General features: G+C 43.9%; 1 protein-coding gene across 1 annotated transcript; it reads left to right on the forward strand.

Annotated features, from left to right (window-relative positions):
- Window positions 1-1,931: 1,931 nt before the first annotated feature.
- On the forward strand, window positions 1,932-3,717 carry LOC147901831 (F-box/kelch-repeat protein At1g16250-like). Its single transcript, XM_087375131.1, has 3 exons — window positions 1,932-1,991; window positions 2,035-2,324; window positions 2,410-3,717. The coding sequence occupies exons 2-3, from the start codon at window positions 2,124-2,126 to the stop codon at window positions 3,331-3,333; spliced, it is 1,125 nt and encodes a 374-aa protein (XP_087231257.1). The 5' UTR covers window positions 1,932-1,991; window positions 2,035-2,123; the 3' UTR covers window positions 3,334-3,717.
- Window positions 3,718-12,816: the final 9,099 nt, after the last annotated feature.

Genomic DNA, 12,816 nt, shown 5'->3' on the forward strand with positions numbered 1-12,816 from the left:
CTCTTGCTAATGAGTTTTCCTAAAATGACATATTGAGGCCAGATACGTTGTCAAAGTTGACAAGATGTGTTTAATGACCAAGCATCTAGCATGCCACCCAAGAGACATAGCCCCCCAGAACCATAGAAATCTTTGTTTCAGTGAGAGGCCCACACCTAGAGGAGCCCCCAAGTATCTAATCACCTCTCCCCTCGGGACTATGTTACTTGTAAACTGATCCAACCAATTAGGCTTCTCCCCACCATCTATTCTCATCATAAAGGACTTGCCCCAGCTGTATCTCGAGCCAAACAATGCACAAAATCGGTCCAAAACCCTGACCAGATCGGCAACACTTGTTTGGCATTCTTCAGACATAGTCACCATGTCATCAGCAAAGAATTGAGGGCAAAACTGCTCCCCTACTGGTAATCTCAACCCTTTAATGTCTCCCAGCTCTAGGCCTTTCTTTATCCCAAAAATCAGAGGGACTATGCCCACATCAAAAAGTAGAGCCTCACAGATTTGCATAAATAAAATCTTGCCAACTGCCCCACTGTTAATGCAAAGAATCGCCGAGGCATCCACAAACAAGGGGCTCACCATGTCACATAAATTTTTTCCAGACCCAAGTCTCTCAAGTACTTTGAGCAGCTAATCCCATCTGATCCGATCATAAGCTTTATCCATGTCGAAGCCCAACAAAATCGCCTTGGACATGGACTTGGATAGTAGCAACATCCACATTCAAAATGTTTTCAAGTATGTCCCTCCCTTGAATAAATCCTTTCTATTCACCATCCACTACTTTGGAACACACATCTCTCACTCTATTTGCCAAAGCTTTGGAAGGTAGGGACGTGGCGTCAAATTAATTTATTAATTAGTTATGGGAGGGATTTCGAAACGCTAATTGAATGGATTTTTGGGCATGGCATTTTTTGGCCTGCCCTTACAGGGTAGCCTTAGTAATGGTTCTACTTTGGCAAAGCTAAAATAGGGGAGTTTTTAAATTTCATAAATTCCATATTTTTTTCATTGGCCTTTGTTAAAGTTGTCAGCCCAATAAATGGGGCAATTATGCACAACTAACGATTTTGGGTCTGTGTCTCTCTCTCTCTCTCTCTCTCTCTCTCTCTCTCTCTCTCTTAGCTTCCCTCACTCCACCACTCATCCCTAGCCCACCCACCCAAGTCGCCTCCCCATTCTCTCTCTTAGCTTCCCTCACTCCACCACTAGTCTCTCTCTTTCTCTCTCTCTTAGCTTCCCTCACTCCACCACTCATCCCTAGCCCCCCCCCTTCGCCTCCCCATTTATTTTGGGCAGGCCTATTGAATGACATGTGTCGTTCATCTTTTTTCACTTGTTGTGGCTGGAAAAACAAGGTGGGGATCCCATTATGGCCCTGCCTTTTGGAGTGTCATTATAAGTCCAAGTGTAAGTAGCTCGATAAATATTTTGAATAACTTGTGAAAGAAAATGATACGTGTAAATTAGAAGGAAAAAAGCAAGTGAAGGTGAAGGAATATAAGGAAAGGTAGGTGAGTGAAAGAGAGGAGAGAAAAGAGGTGAAAATGTCTGTGTGTGTGTGTGGTGGATGGGCCATTAAATAAAAGTGGGGACATGCCTATTTTAGTAAGAGTAATATAAATGTGGTGTCATACAAGAGACAAAGAGAGTCTCCATCTTTAGAGAGAAATACGTGACAAAAGACAAAAGCTTTAGGATAAAAGACAAAAACATTTAGGACCTCCACAACAAACAAAAACCTTAAACCCTGAACACATTTGAAGCCCTTCAACTTCTATGAACCCACCTTTAAGCCTCATACTAACCATAATTTGCAAGGTCAAATTGGCCAAATGAACTAACTTCAAAAGTATGGCCCTCGATTAGCAACTTAGTAACCATCATCCCTTAGGACCTTTGGAGGGCCAAAAATGTTGGTCTTGGTTTCTTGCTCATGGGAGCTAGATGTCGGAATGAAGTAAGCCATTTCATGTTGGGTAGTTGTTGTATTATGTTGCCTTATAAAGTTGAAATCCATTATGTGAGAAGACGAGTCGTGGGCAGGCCAAAAAGCTTGAAACCTTCAAAGATTTGAACACTCTGTTTTGCCGATACGTTCTTGCAAGCCTCTTGGAATGGCATTTGCAAGCTCCATCGATTTGCTTCCAGATGAGCTTCTCATCAGCTGCCTCGCTCGACTCTCTTGGCCAGATCGAGCACTTGCTCAGTGCGTTTGTAGGCATTGGCGTCGCCTCCTCTCATCGTCAGCTTCCTACGACTATCGCAAACGAGAGGGTCTCTCAGAACCATGGTTATGCGTTGTTGGAGGAATGGAAGTGAGAAGACACCTAGAAATGGTTGATTACCTTGGCTTGTGCTTGGGAATCCGTGAGAGCTAATGCGGGGTGCTTGTATGTGCAGGATAAGGGGGGAGGACTCATGTGGGATTTCGAAAAACTTCGGTGGAGACCCCTGCCTGTTCCGGCTCCAGGAAAGAACTTCAGGCACCTTTCCTGCGTTTTCATAGATGGCAAGCTATACATGTTGCAATCTCCCAACTGCTCGATGCTCGCCGAGCTGCATGTTTACGACTTGTGGAAAAACAAATGGGCGAAAGCAGCCCCAATGCCATGCTGGGAAGATGGACCTGGAACCGCCGACGAAGCGTTTGCTCTCGGATGGCAAAATGCAAGAGGAGTCTTTTGTCAAGCCATCGGAGGTCGCATTCATGTAGTCAATGGACTTGGTGAAAAGTTCAGGAAGTGGGATATAGGAAAAGTTTATGATCCAAGAGAGGATCAGTGGCGTGATATGCCGAGGCTGCCGGAGTGCCAAAGTTCCTTCGGATCGTGTGTGGCTGAGGACAAGATGTATGTTATTGGGGAGCGTGTGGGAAAACCGTTCCAACAGACCGTATTAGTGTATGATTCTATCGAGTGTGTGTGGAGGGAAAAAGCAACGACACCTGCGAACTGGGAAGGTGAGGTTGAATGTGTGACTGGGAAGGAGAGCTTAGGCTGTGCGGCCATTGGGTCGCACATACTCTATCCCTGTATGGTTCTAGATCCATGGACTTCTCCGAAAGTAAATGGCCTCCTGTTCGAGTACAACCTCGCCAGCAACAGGTGGTATACCAATGAGTTCGACCTCCTGTTGGCTACGCATATACATAGGACTGGCAGCGTCACAAGTGGCCTTGGCAAATTGTTTCTCCTCGTTGAGCCAATCGACCCTCCTCAGTCCACTGGTGTCTTTGCCTATGACCCGCTCTCCTCTTGCTGGACTGTTTTGCGGCCCATGCACATGGAAACTTCTGGTGCTTCCATCATCTTTATAGAGCTCTGACTCCCAAGGGTTTTGCACAACTGGTATCCTATTATAGGAAGTACCTCAACTTAGTGTTGAGCTTAATTGACGGTCGTAAGCCATGCCTTTGTTGCTAGGCTATTTCTACACCATTCTTGTTTCGGGTTGCACGTCAAAGCTATGCATTTTGAACAAGAAAGAGCCAAGGGTTGCTTGCTGCATTTCTTTCTGAGTCTGCCTTGCCTTGTCTAAGTTGTCATTGTAGGAGGAAACGTGTCATCTCTACATTGTACGAGACAATCTGTAATAAGAAAATGACGAGGTCTTCCATTGGTGCTGGTCCAGAAATGCAGCCTGAAAAGGCCCAGATGTAATCATCCCCGATGACTAGATCTTAATCATGTGATAAAATGTAGGATGATATTTACCCCACGATGGCAGTAAATTTAGCTCATAAAGTTGTGTGTTTTAGAGTCCATAGTATTGTGACCACAGCATTGGACACAGAATTGGATATTTTAGGACGGATCACCTTCACTATAATCTACATGTTTCTACGTTTGTTAGCTGAACGCTTATACCACTCTACATGTCTTCTGTGTTTGTTCGCTGAACGCTGTTATTACTCTTGCCCTCTGCTCTTGTAATTGCAAATTATCTTGCATTCTTGCACAATCTGATCTGCGAGAGGTACTACGTGTGGAAGGACACAGTTTGTGGGTACAATTTGATTATGACCATACCTATTTGAAATGGTGTCATACTTATAGATTGTGGTTGCAAACTGAATGAGTGGAAAATACTCTTTCCATGACATCAATCGTGATTGAATGTAGTAATGCTAAAATTGTTCTAAGGTTGATTTACCTATTAGACTCTGGAGCTGAATAGCGAAGGTGTCTCCAATCTAAGTTACTTGTGAATTATCTATAATGATACTCTGGCGAAGCATTTGAGGTTGCGCAATACCTTTGCAAGCTATGAAGCTTGCCAGTAGAGAATTGATTTACGATTACCATTATCTGAGCATTGCCTTTCAATGAATGAGACAAGGTCATATTAGGATATGTGAATGTGGACTCCACGTGGGATTGCCACCTGCCTGGAGGACGAAGGCTGATATATACAGGCAAGAAGGCCTGCAAAGACCTGACCATGGCCACAAGAGGGTTGGCTTCCTTGAGTCTTGACAGAAGGTGATTCCAAATCAGTTTAGTATGCCTTTGTCACCTTTGGTGGAGGGTGTTGAATTTCAGTTTGTTTTTCTAGTTCCCTCTAGTTTCTATGGCTTTTTCATTTGCCCATACCCAACTTTTGATGAGGGATGCAAGTTGGATGGAACCAACTCTTCTTTGTGGAAGTCAATACAAGGCCACGTTATAGCAAGGAGGATGTTGCAGGTCATCATAGGCAAAGATGAGGTCTGCTGTGGGGAAGATTGTGACAATTTCAGATCCAAACGAGGTTGAGTGCGATGCTGATGCGCTTTCCGTGATTGTTGGGATAATGGCAGACTCGGTGATGCCTTGCACCAAGCTAGTGGAGAAGGCCTTTGAAGCCTGGACCATCCAGAGGGAGACATATGAGACGAGCAACTCGACAAGCATGCTCAATGTCTAAAATCAGTTCTTCACAATGAGGATGAAGGGGATTAGGTGAGGTGATACGATTGCAGTAGCAATGCTCCTTTGAACATGCTTTCTTTAAAGGATTTGTGATCGGTATGATGACTGTAGAATGGTCAACATGGCTTACTTTTGAAGAAATGTGAGTAATGCTCTCGCAAGAGGAAGTGAGGGTGAAGATGCTTGATGGGAAAACTGACAAGGCTTTGTTGCATCTAGCTAGGACAAAGTCAAGGGTAAGCAGGGAAAGCCCATGGAGGACAAGGATTCTTTAGATAGGCAAAAGAGATGGTGGGGACGAGAAGAAAAAGAATGCTTTCACTATGACAACCATGGAATGTAGATTGAAAGGAGAGAGTGAAAGACAAGCCTGAAGAAGGGTCAATGTAAGAGGAGGCAGATCTCTTGAGTTTTGGTGATTAAAGGATTCTACTCGGTAGGTAGTCATTGTGATGAGCACGCAACCACATGTGGATGATTGCTGGTAGCCATGCTTTCAAGGGCATATCCAATATAAGATTGAGTGGGCAGATCTGGTCAACTGGCCACCCTAGAGCATGGGACTCGATATTCTGGTGGTTGACCTTGTTAATGACTGCTGGAGACTGTGTGGCCACTGGCAGATGAGGATGCTATGGTGACTCTAGAGGATTCCAGAGGCTAGCTTTGTAGGAGATTTCAAAGACAGACGCTCAGTTAGAGCTTTTGGATGCAGGCCCGATGGAGGAGATCTAGTCGCAGGGATTTACTTACCCAGGATTAGGGGATGGAGTATACGTGGCTCACTGCATAGTACGTGGACTAAAATAAACCCACAAAGCCTGGTGTAAACAATTTAGAGCTTCATTATGTCAAAGTACAGCCTGTTTCTAGCTTATGAGGGAGGCACGTGTATGGCCATGTATCTGTTCAAGGATGGCCTGGTCATCAGTGGAGACCATTTTTTGGTAACCCAATGGATTGACACCACAACTGTACATAGGCATCTTAAAGATTCAGGGTACACCATTGCCAATCAGATTGGTTCCACACCTAGTAGGTATTGTGATTTTGATTGGGCAAGACAGATAACTGAATACTTAATGATAGGTTTCTTGCTAGAGTCAGGGGGCTACATCAGATGATCGGTTAATAGTTTACAGAGTTCAAAGCGACATCATCGTTAGCTTGTAATTATGTCCGGCTCAGATGGATCGAGGACATCAAGTTGGGGATGTTCATGAATCTTGTGTTCCATGTTTGGATGGAGCACACGGAGGTTCATGCAAATTGATTACAGAGGCATCCCAAGATGAGCAAGCTTGTGGGTGTATGCCCAATTGTAGAGGATGCCCTTGACATACACATATTTGGATGGAGCACATGGAGGTTCATGCGAATTCATCACGGAGGCACCCCAAGATGAGCAAGCTTGTGGGTGTATGCCCAATTGTAGAGGATGCCCTTGACATACGCATGAGAACTAGCTGACTGGGCTTCTAGGAGGGCCCGACTGTAGCAGGTCTGGGCTGTCCCCAAGCATCATATGGTGCAACCTGCTCCTGACTGTTGCTGACCAGCTCTGACAAAGCTTGCAGACAGAAAGCCTCCCTTTTCCTGACCCTAGTTATCATTGCAGGCCTCCTTGCATGCATGGATAAGCCAGGCCAGCCACAATGTTGGCCCAAACTTTCGACCATATGGCAGCCCGTAGCACTGCCCTTGCAGTTCAAAGACAGCCCATAGAGGGCAGTCATGTGGCAGTCCCATCTGGACTACAGGCTCTTCCATGTCAGCTGCATGCAGTGCCCATCTACCAATATAACCCTACGAAGGATACTTCTGTGTCGAGCCTTGTTCCATTCCACTCCACACATTTAGGTATGAGTTTGGCAGTTGGATTGAGCTCTGTTTTGCCCTTGGCTATAGGTAGATGAGCAGTCACACATGGAGCTATTTTGTACAAATCTGTCAACGATTATAGAGGATGAGTATGACATTTTGATTGGAGTATTTTGCTTGATTTTCAAGATCAAGTGTCTTCATTCCATTAAATTGTAAGCACATTGTGAGTGAGATCTAGAGCGGGACTAATATTCCACAGTGAGGGTTAGCTAGAGGGTCATGCCCTATTTCTAGACAGTTCAAAATAGAATAGGTGGAGACACTTTCTTATTGTTCAATTGGAATAGGAACTTTGAAGTGTGTTGTGAGGAAATATAGTGGCAGTCTTTTTCTTGCTGGCAAGATAGACAAGAAACTACCATTTTATTCTACATCACTGTTCATCTGAGGTGAGTAGTAAGTTGCATTGATGAGTAATTAGTAAGTCATGTTGAGTAGATAGACAAGAAACTACCATTTTATCTACATTACCGTTCATCTGAGGTGAGTAGTAAAGTTGCATTGAGTAGTTAGTTAAGTCATGTTGAGGGGGTATGGGTGTATATATAAGAGAGCATTTGTGGATTAATTGGATGAGGTAATCTTTTTTTTAAAATGGAGATTGTTGATTTTTAAAAAGATGATTGTCTTGAGCATATGTCCCTTTAACAGAATTTGGTATGTTGCTAGAAAGTATAACGATTGCCCATATCACAATCTTGGGAAGTACTCGGCCTAGTGTGGCTGTCTTGATACATTATTGGCTGAATAAAAGCATATTTAAGAGTGGCGGTCATCTTCACCACAAAGTGGGTAACCTTTTCATTTGCGGTAAGCATGAACAATGTCGAGAAAGAGGTTGAGATTTTGCATGGCCAGCTTTTGTATGGTGCCACATTCTAAGGGAGCTGTTGCATAGCCATTGCTTGGAGCCTCATCCCCTAGAATACATCTCGGGTATTGAGATCTCCTCTCTCCAAGGCATTATATGCCTTTGAAGGCACATGGTGGAGAGGGAGAGAGAGAGAGGGTAGGCTAGGGAGAGAGGAAGTGATACTCAAAGAGAGACATAATGAAATGGAAATGAATTGACGAGCAATGAACGGAAATGAAAGTACTCACATGTAGACCAAAGAGCTTATAGCTTGATACTTGATTGATTTGACACTAGACAAATACAACTCTTATATAGAGCACACACACATGAACACCTATGCGTATAATATAACTTTCAATGTGACATGTGGCATCCATAAGAACTCAAACTAGAACATATGAAATTGACTCAACTTGGCCTCATATTCTAACATCCTCTCACGAAGGCAAGGTGAGAGACTACTAGAATGGAACCAAGGATAGAACATGACAATGACAGAACTACTAAATTGTGCAATGTATGAACTAGACATGGCTCCCGTGCCAACTTAGAGGCTAAAGTTTGAGCATGATTCAGAGGTCGTACTGAGCACTCACATGGCTTTACATCCCAAACATGACTGAGAGGCTAATGTCTCAACGTGGATGCATGAACAACTCAGAGGTCTAGAAGACCAATGCATAAATATCTTGGAACTCATATGCCATGCCTAATAACTAGACCCTATCACCACCAATATATGGCTTCCATAGTACATCCCCCTCTTGACTCCAGGGACTAACTAGGAACATGGAGTCACACACCAAACATATAAGAGAAAATACATCATTTTAAGAGGACTATCCAAGGCAGAGAATCTTTATGAACTCTTTAAACATTCTTTTTTGAGAGAATCTTTTTATAAACTCTTTAAACATTCTAACATGTAAAAAAATACAAAAGATTTCATTCATTTTATGCATAGCAAGGGTAGAGAACCCATGAGCCCGAAGTAGCTACCGCACAAGAGTGTGCACGTCCTGATGCAAAGAGGTATGTTGGTGAAGAATTAGGCGAGGATGCCCTTGAATGATGTGTCAATGAAGGCCATAGGAGCAACTACTAAGGGAGATCACGTTGTGACTCTCAATGTGTTGATTAGAGAGTCACCAAATGCTCAAGGGAGCTTCCTAGTTGAAGATGCAAATTGTGGGTCCCTCAAGTTAGATTCGTGAGTACCAATGGGAAGCTCGAATGAAGGCGATAAGAGAGCCAATCTATGGTGGAATCACAAGCAAGTTTTGGCTTGGATTTCCAAGGCAGGAGCAGCAACAATAGATGGCATTAGATGGCGTAGCAATCGAGGCAATCACTGAAGTGTACTGAGATCAGAGAAATGAAATTTGACTGTTCAAGACAGTCAAACATCGCAATATAGCAATGTCGGAGATGACGAGGTGTGAAAAGAGTATTCCCCATTGTCGGAAGCCTCAAGTCAATGTATCGGGGTATTGGTACAGTCGAAATGACTTGTGGGTAAGATCGGGAAGCTCAAATCACTATTGGAGGTCACGGGAGTTCAAATTTGAACAAAAAAAGCTAAAAAATAGCTTAAAATTGCTTGGAATTGCCTTCTAACAAGTTGTACGGACTCCTAGCGTTGTCACGCATCTGCTTGCAGAGGTCCATACAAGCGTATGGACAAAAAAAGTGAAAATTTTTTTCTTGAAATGGTGCGGGACAAGGTAGTTTATGTTTGGGTAGTGCCAAAATGTAAAAAAACGTCGAAATTGGACCTCAAAAGGTCAAAAAACAGCCGTCGCTGTTGGATTGCTCCAAAACAAGTCTATGGCGACCAACTGACAAGGAATGTTCACCAATGCTGAGGGAGAACCACGAACCGATGAAAGAGTGAGTTGAACTCACAAACGAGGAACATGAGCAATCACTAGGACATCGGAGTACTTGATGGTGAGGAACCATGGCGAGGCTAAGGGAAGGGAGGCTCTACCTTAGAGAAGAGGGGAGCTTCCATTTGCGGGCTTCTCTCTAGATAGAGCAAGAAGAAGGTAGGAAGGGAGGCTTGGATACCACATGAAGGCACATGGTGGAGAGGGAGGGGAGAGAGAGATAGGGTAGGCTAGGGAGAGAGGAAGTGATACTCAAAGAGGGACATAATGAAATGACTAGAGCAATGAATCAAAATGAAAGTACTCGCATGTAGACCAAAGAGCTTGTAGCTTGATACTTGATTGATTTGACACTAGACAAGTACAACTCTTATATAGAGCGCACACACACATATGAACACCTATGCATATGGGATAACTCCCAATGTGACACGTGGCATCCATAGGACATACTAGACTAGAACTCACACTAGAACACACTAGAAACACCAAACTGACTCAACTTTGCTTCATATTCTAACAGCCTTGCCATTGGCCTATCCACATTATATGTGGGATTTGAGAGTGCTCTCAACGGAAGCAAGAACGGAAGAAGGAGAGAGAGAGACAGAGAGCCACACAAGTTTTGGTGGGTGCAGAACCACCCTAATCTTCTTTTTTATTCATTTATATATGTGTTTGAGTATTGTACATAACCGGGGTAAAGGCACACTGACCTTTAACCCCCACAACCTCCCACTTAAAGGACAATGTGCCTTTAAGAGAGAACAACCAGTGAGCATACTATCCAATGCCCATCAATACGCGACAATACTCAAACTGCTGACTAGGTAGACTCTTCGTCAGCATATCTGCAGGGTTATCATCTGTATGAACCTTGACAAGCTCTATGCGCTTGTCCTTAAGTACCTCCCTGATGAAATGGTACCTGACCTCAATGTGTTTGGTCTTTGCATGAAAGACGGATTCCATGCTAGTTGAATAGCACTCATGGAATCACTATGCAATGTCGGTACACCTGTATGAATCCCCAAATCTCCCACTAGCCGATCAAGCCATATAGCCTCCTTGCAACCCTCAGTGGCTGCAACATACTCAGCCTCTGTGGTAGACAAAGCAACGCAATTCTGTGCGCGAGACATCCACGACACTGCACCACCTGCAAAGGTGAACACATAACCAGAAGTGGATCTCCTACTATCCACATGCCCTGCATAGTCTGAATCTATGTACCCAAGTACACGCATGTCTCCTTTACCAAAGCAAATGCACATCTCCTTGGTACCTTTCATGTACCTCATGATGCACTTAACTGCCTCCCAATGCCTCTTTCCTGGATTAGCCATATACCGGCTAACAACTCCCACTGCAAATGCAATGTCTGGTCTAGTAGCTATCATAGCATACATAAGACTCCCAACTGCTGATGCATAAGGAACCTTGGCCATCATGGCCCTCTCCTCATCTGATTTGGGACTATCTGTATGACTCAGTTTCACATATGGAGGCAATGGAGTACTCACTGCCTTCCCCCCCTCTATATTGAAACGTTGCAATACTTTTGTAACATACTCTTTTTGTGAAAGCCAAAGGAGTTTCCTACTCCGATCACGCGTGATGCGCATACCAAGAATATGACCTGCAAGTCCCAAATCCTTCATATCAAAGGCCTCATGCAACTTGGCCTTTAATGCATCTAGCTCATAAGTATTCTTGCTAGCCAATAGCATATCATCCACATATAGTGCCAAGATTATCAGGCTATTATCCTTAGCCCTTTTAGTGTAGAGGCAGTGATCAATTTCACTCCTTCTAAAACCCTGGGACCGAATGAAAGCATCAAACTTCTGATACCATTCTCTAGGTGCTTGCTTAAGACCATAGAGACTCTTCTTTAGCTTGCAAACTAAATGCTCTTTGCCCTTTTCTTCAAAGCCTTCCGGCTGCACCATGTAAATTTCCTCATGCAAATCCCCATGCAAGAAAGCTGTCTTGACATCCATTTGCATAAGCTCCATATCCTCTAATGCCACTAGTCCAAGCATGCATCTAAGTGTGGTCATCTTCACAACCGGAGAGAATATCTTATCAAAGTCCACACCCTTCTCTTGCTTGAACCCTTTAGCAACCAAACGGGCCTTGTACCTAGGCACATCATCACCTGTGACCTTCATTTTGTAGACCCATTTACATGGCAATGCTTTCTTTCCATGTGGCAAAGAAACCAAGTCCCAAGTCTTATTCTTCATAAGTGAACTCATCTCTGATTGCATAGCATACTCCCACTTGCGTTGATCCTCACGCATCATAGCCTCTCTATAGCAAGAAGGCTCCCCGCAATCAGTAAGCATCACATAGTCTACCCCTGGAACAAACCTATCAGGCGGTCTAGACACTCTAGATGATCTTCTCAAGGGCATTTCAGCTTGCTGTCCCACCTGCATATTAGCCACATTTGGCTCATCATTTCCACCAATAGATGATCCATCATCTACCCTTGATTGTATACCTGTGGGAGTACTTGGTGGTACCATTTCTTGCACATTTGGTGCATGGACAGCTATCAACATATGTAGGTGGATTCACATCCTGGAAAGTGATTCTCCTCATTTCCACATCCCTCATGGGTGCCTTATGCATCTTCTTCTCATTGAAGACACATCATGGCTGCGTATGATCTTCTTTGCCTCTGGATCCCAGAGACGATAGCCCATCTCTCCACTTTCACCATAACCCAGAAAGATGCATTTCCTAGACTTAGGATCTAGCTTCTTTCGAAGCTCTTTTGGCACATGTGCATATGCCTCACACCCAAATATACGCAAATGAGAGTAAGAGGGCTTCTTGCCACTCCATGCCTCGTCAGGAATACCACCATCTAAACTCTTACTAAGTGATCTATTGATCACATGCACTGCAGTCTTCATTGCCTCAGCCCAAAAACCACCAGAAAGACTTGCATTGGAAAGCAAGCATTGCAACCTTTCTTGAATGGTACGGTTCATCTTTTATGCAACCGTGATTTTGCTCTGGAGTACGAGGGGATGTAAGCTCCCTCTTAATCCCACGAGTATCACAGAAATGCTGAAAGTCATGACAGAGATACTCTCCACCATTGTCAATCCGTAGGCATTTAAGCATTCTACCTGACTGATTCTCAACCAAGGCCAGCCATTTCTAAAATACCTGGAACACATCACTCTTCCGAGCTATAGCATAAGCCCACACTTTCCTAGTTGCATCATCAATGAATGTCACATAGTATTCA

This window comes from Dipteris shenzhenensis, chromosome 5, assembly GCF_047967505.1.
Source record: "Dipteris shenzhenensis isolate YYH24624 ecotype China chromosome 5, Dip_SZ_1.0, whole genome shotgun sequence".
Taxonomy (NCBI): domain Eukaryota; kingdom Viridiplantae; phylum Streptophyta; class Polypodiopsida; order Gleicheniales; family Dipteridaceae; genus Dipteris; species Dipteris shenzhenensis.

Coding starts and splice junctions, on each gene's coding strand:
- LOC147901831 (XM_087375131.1), top strand. CDS start 2,124: ATGGCATTTGCAAGCTCCATCGATTTGCTTCCAGATGAGCTTCTCATC. Junction 2,325..2,409: donor GCGTTGTTGGAGGAATGGAA/GTGAGAAGACAC, acceptor TTGTATGTGCAG/GATAAGGGGGGAGGACTCAT.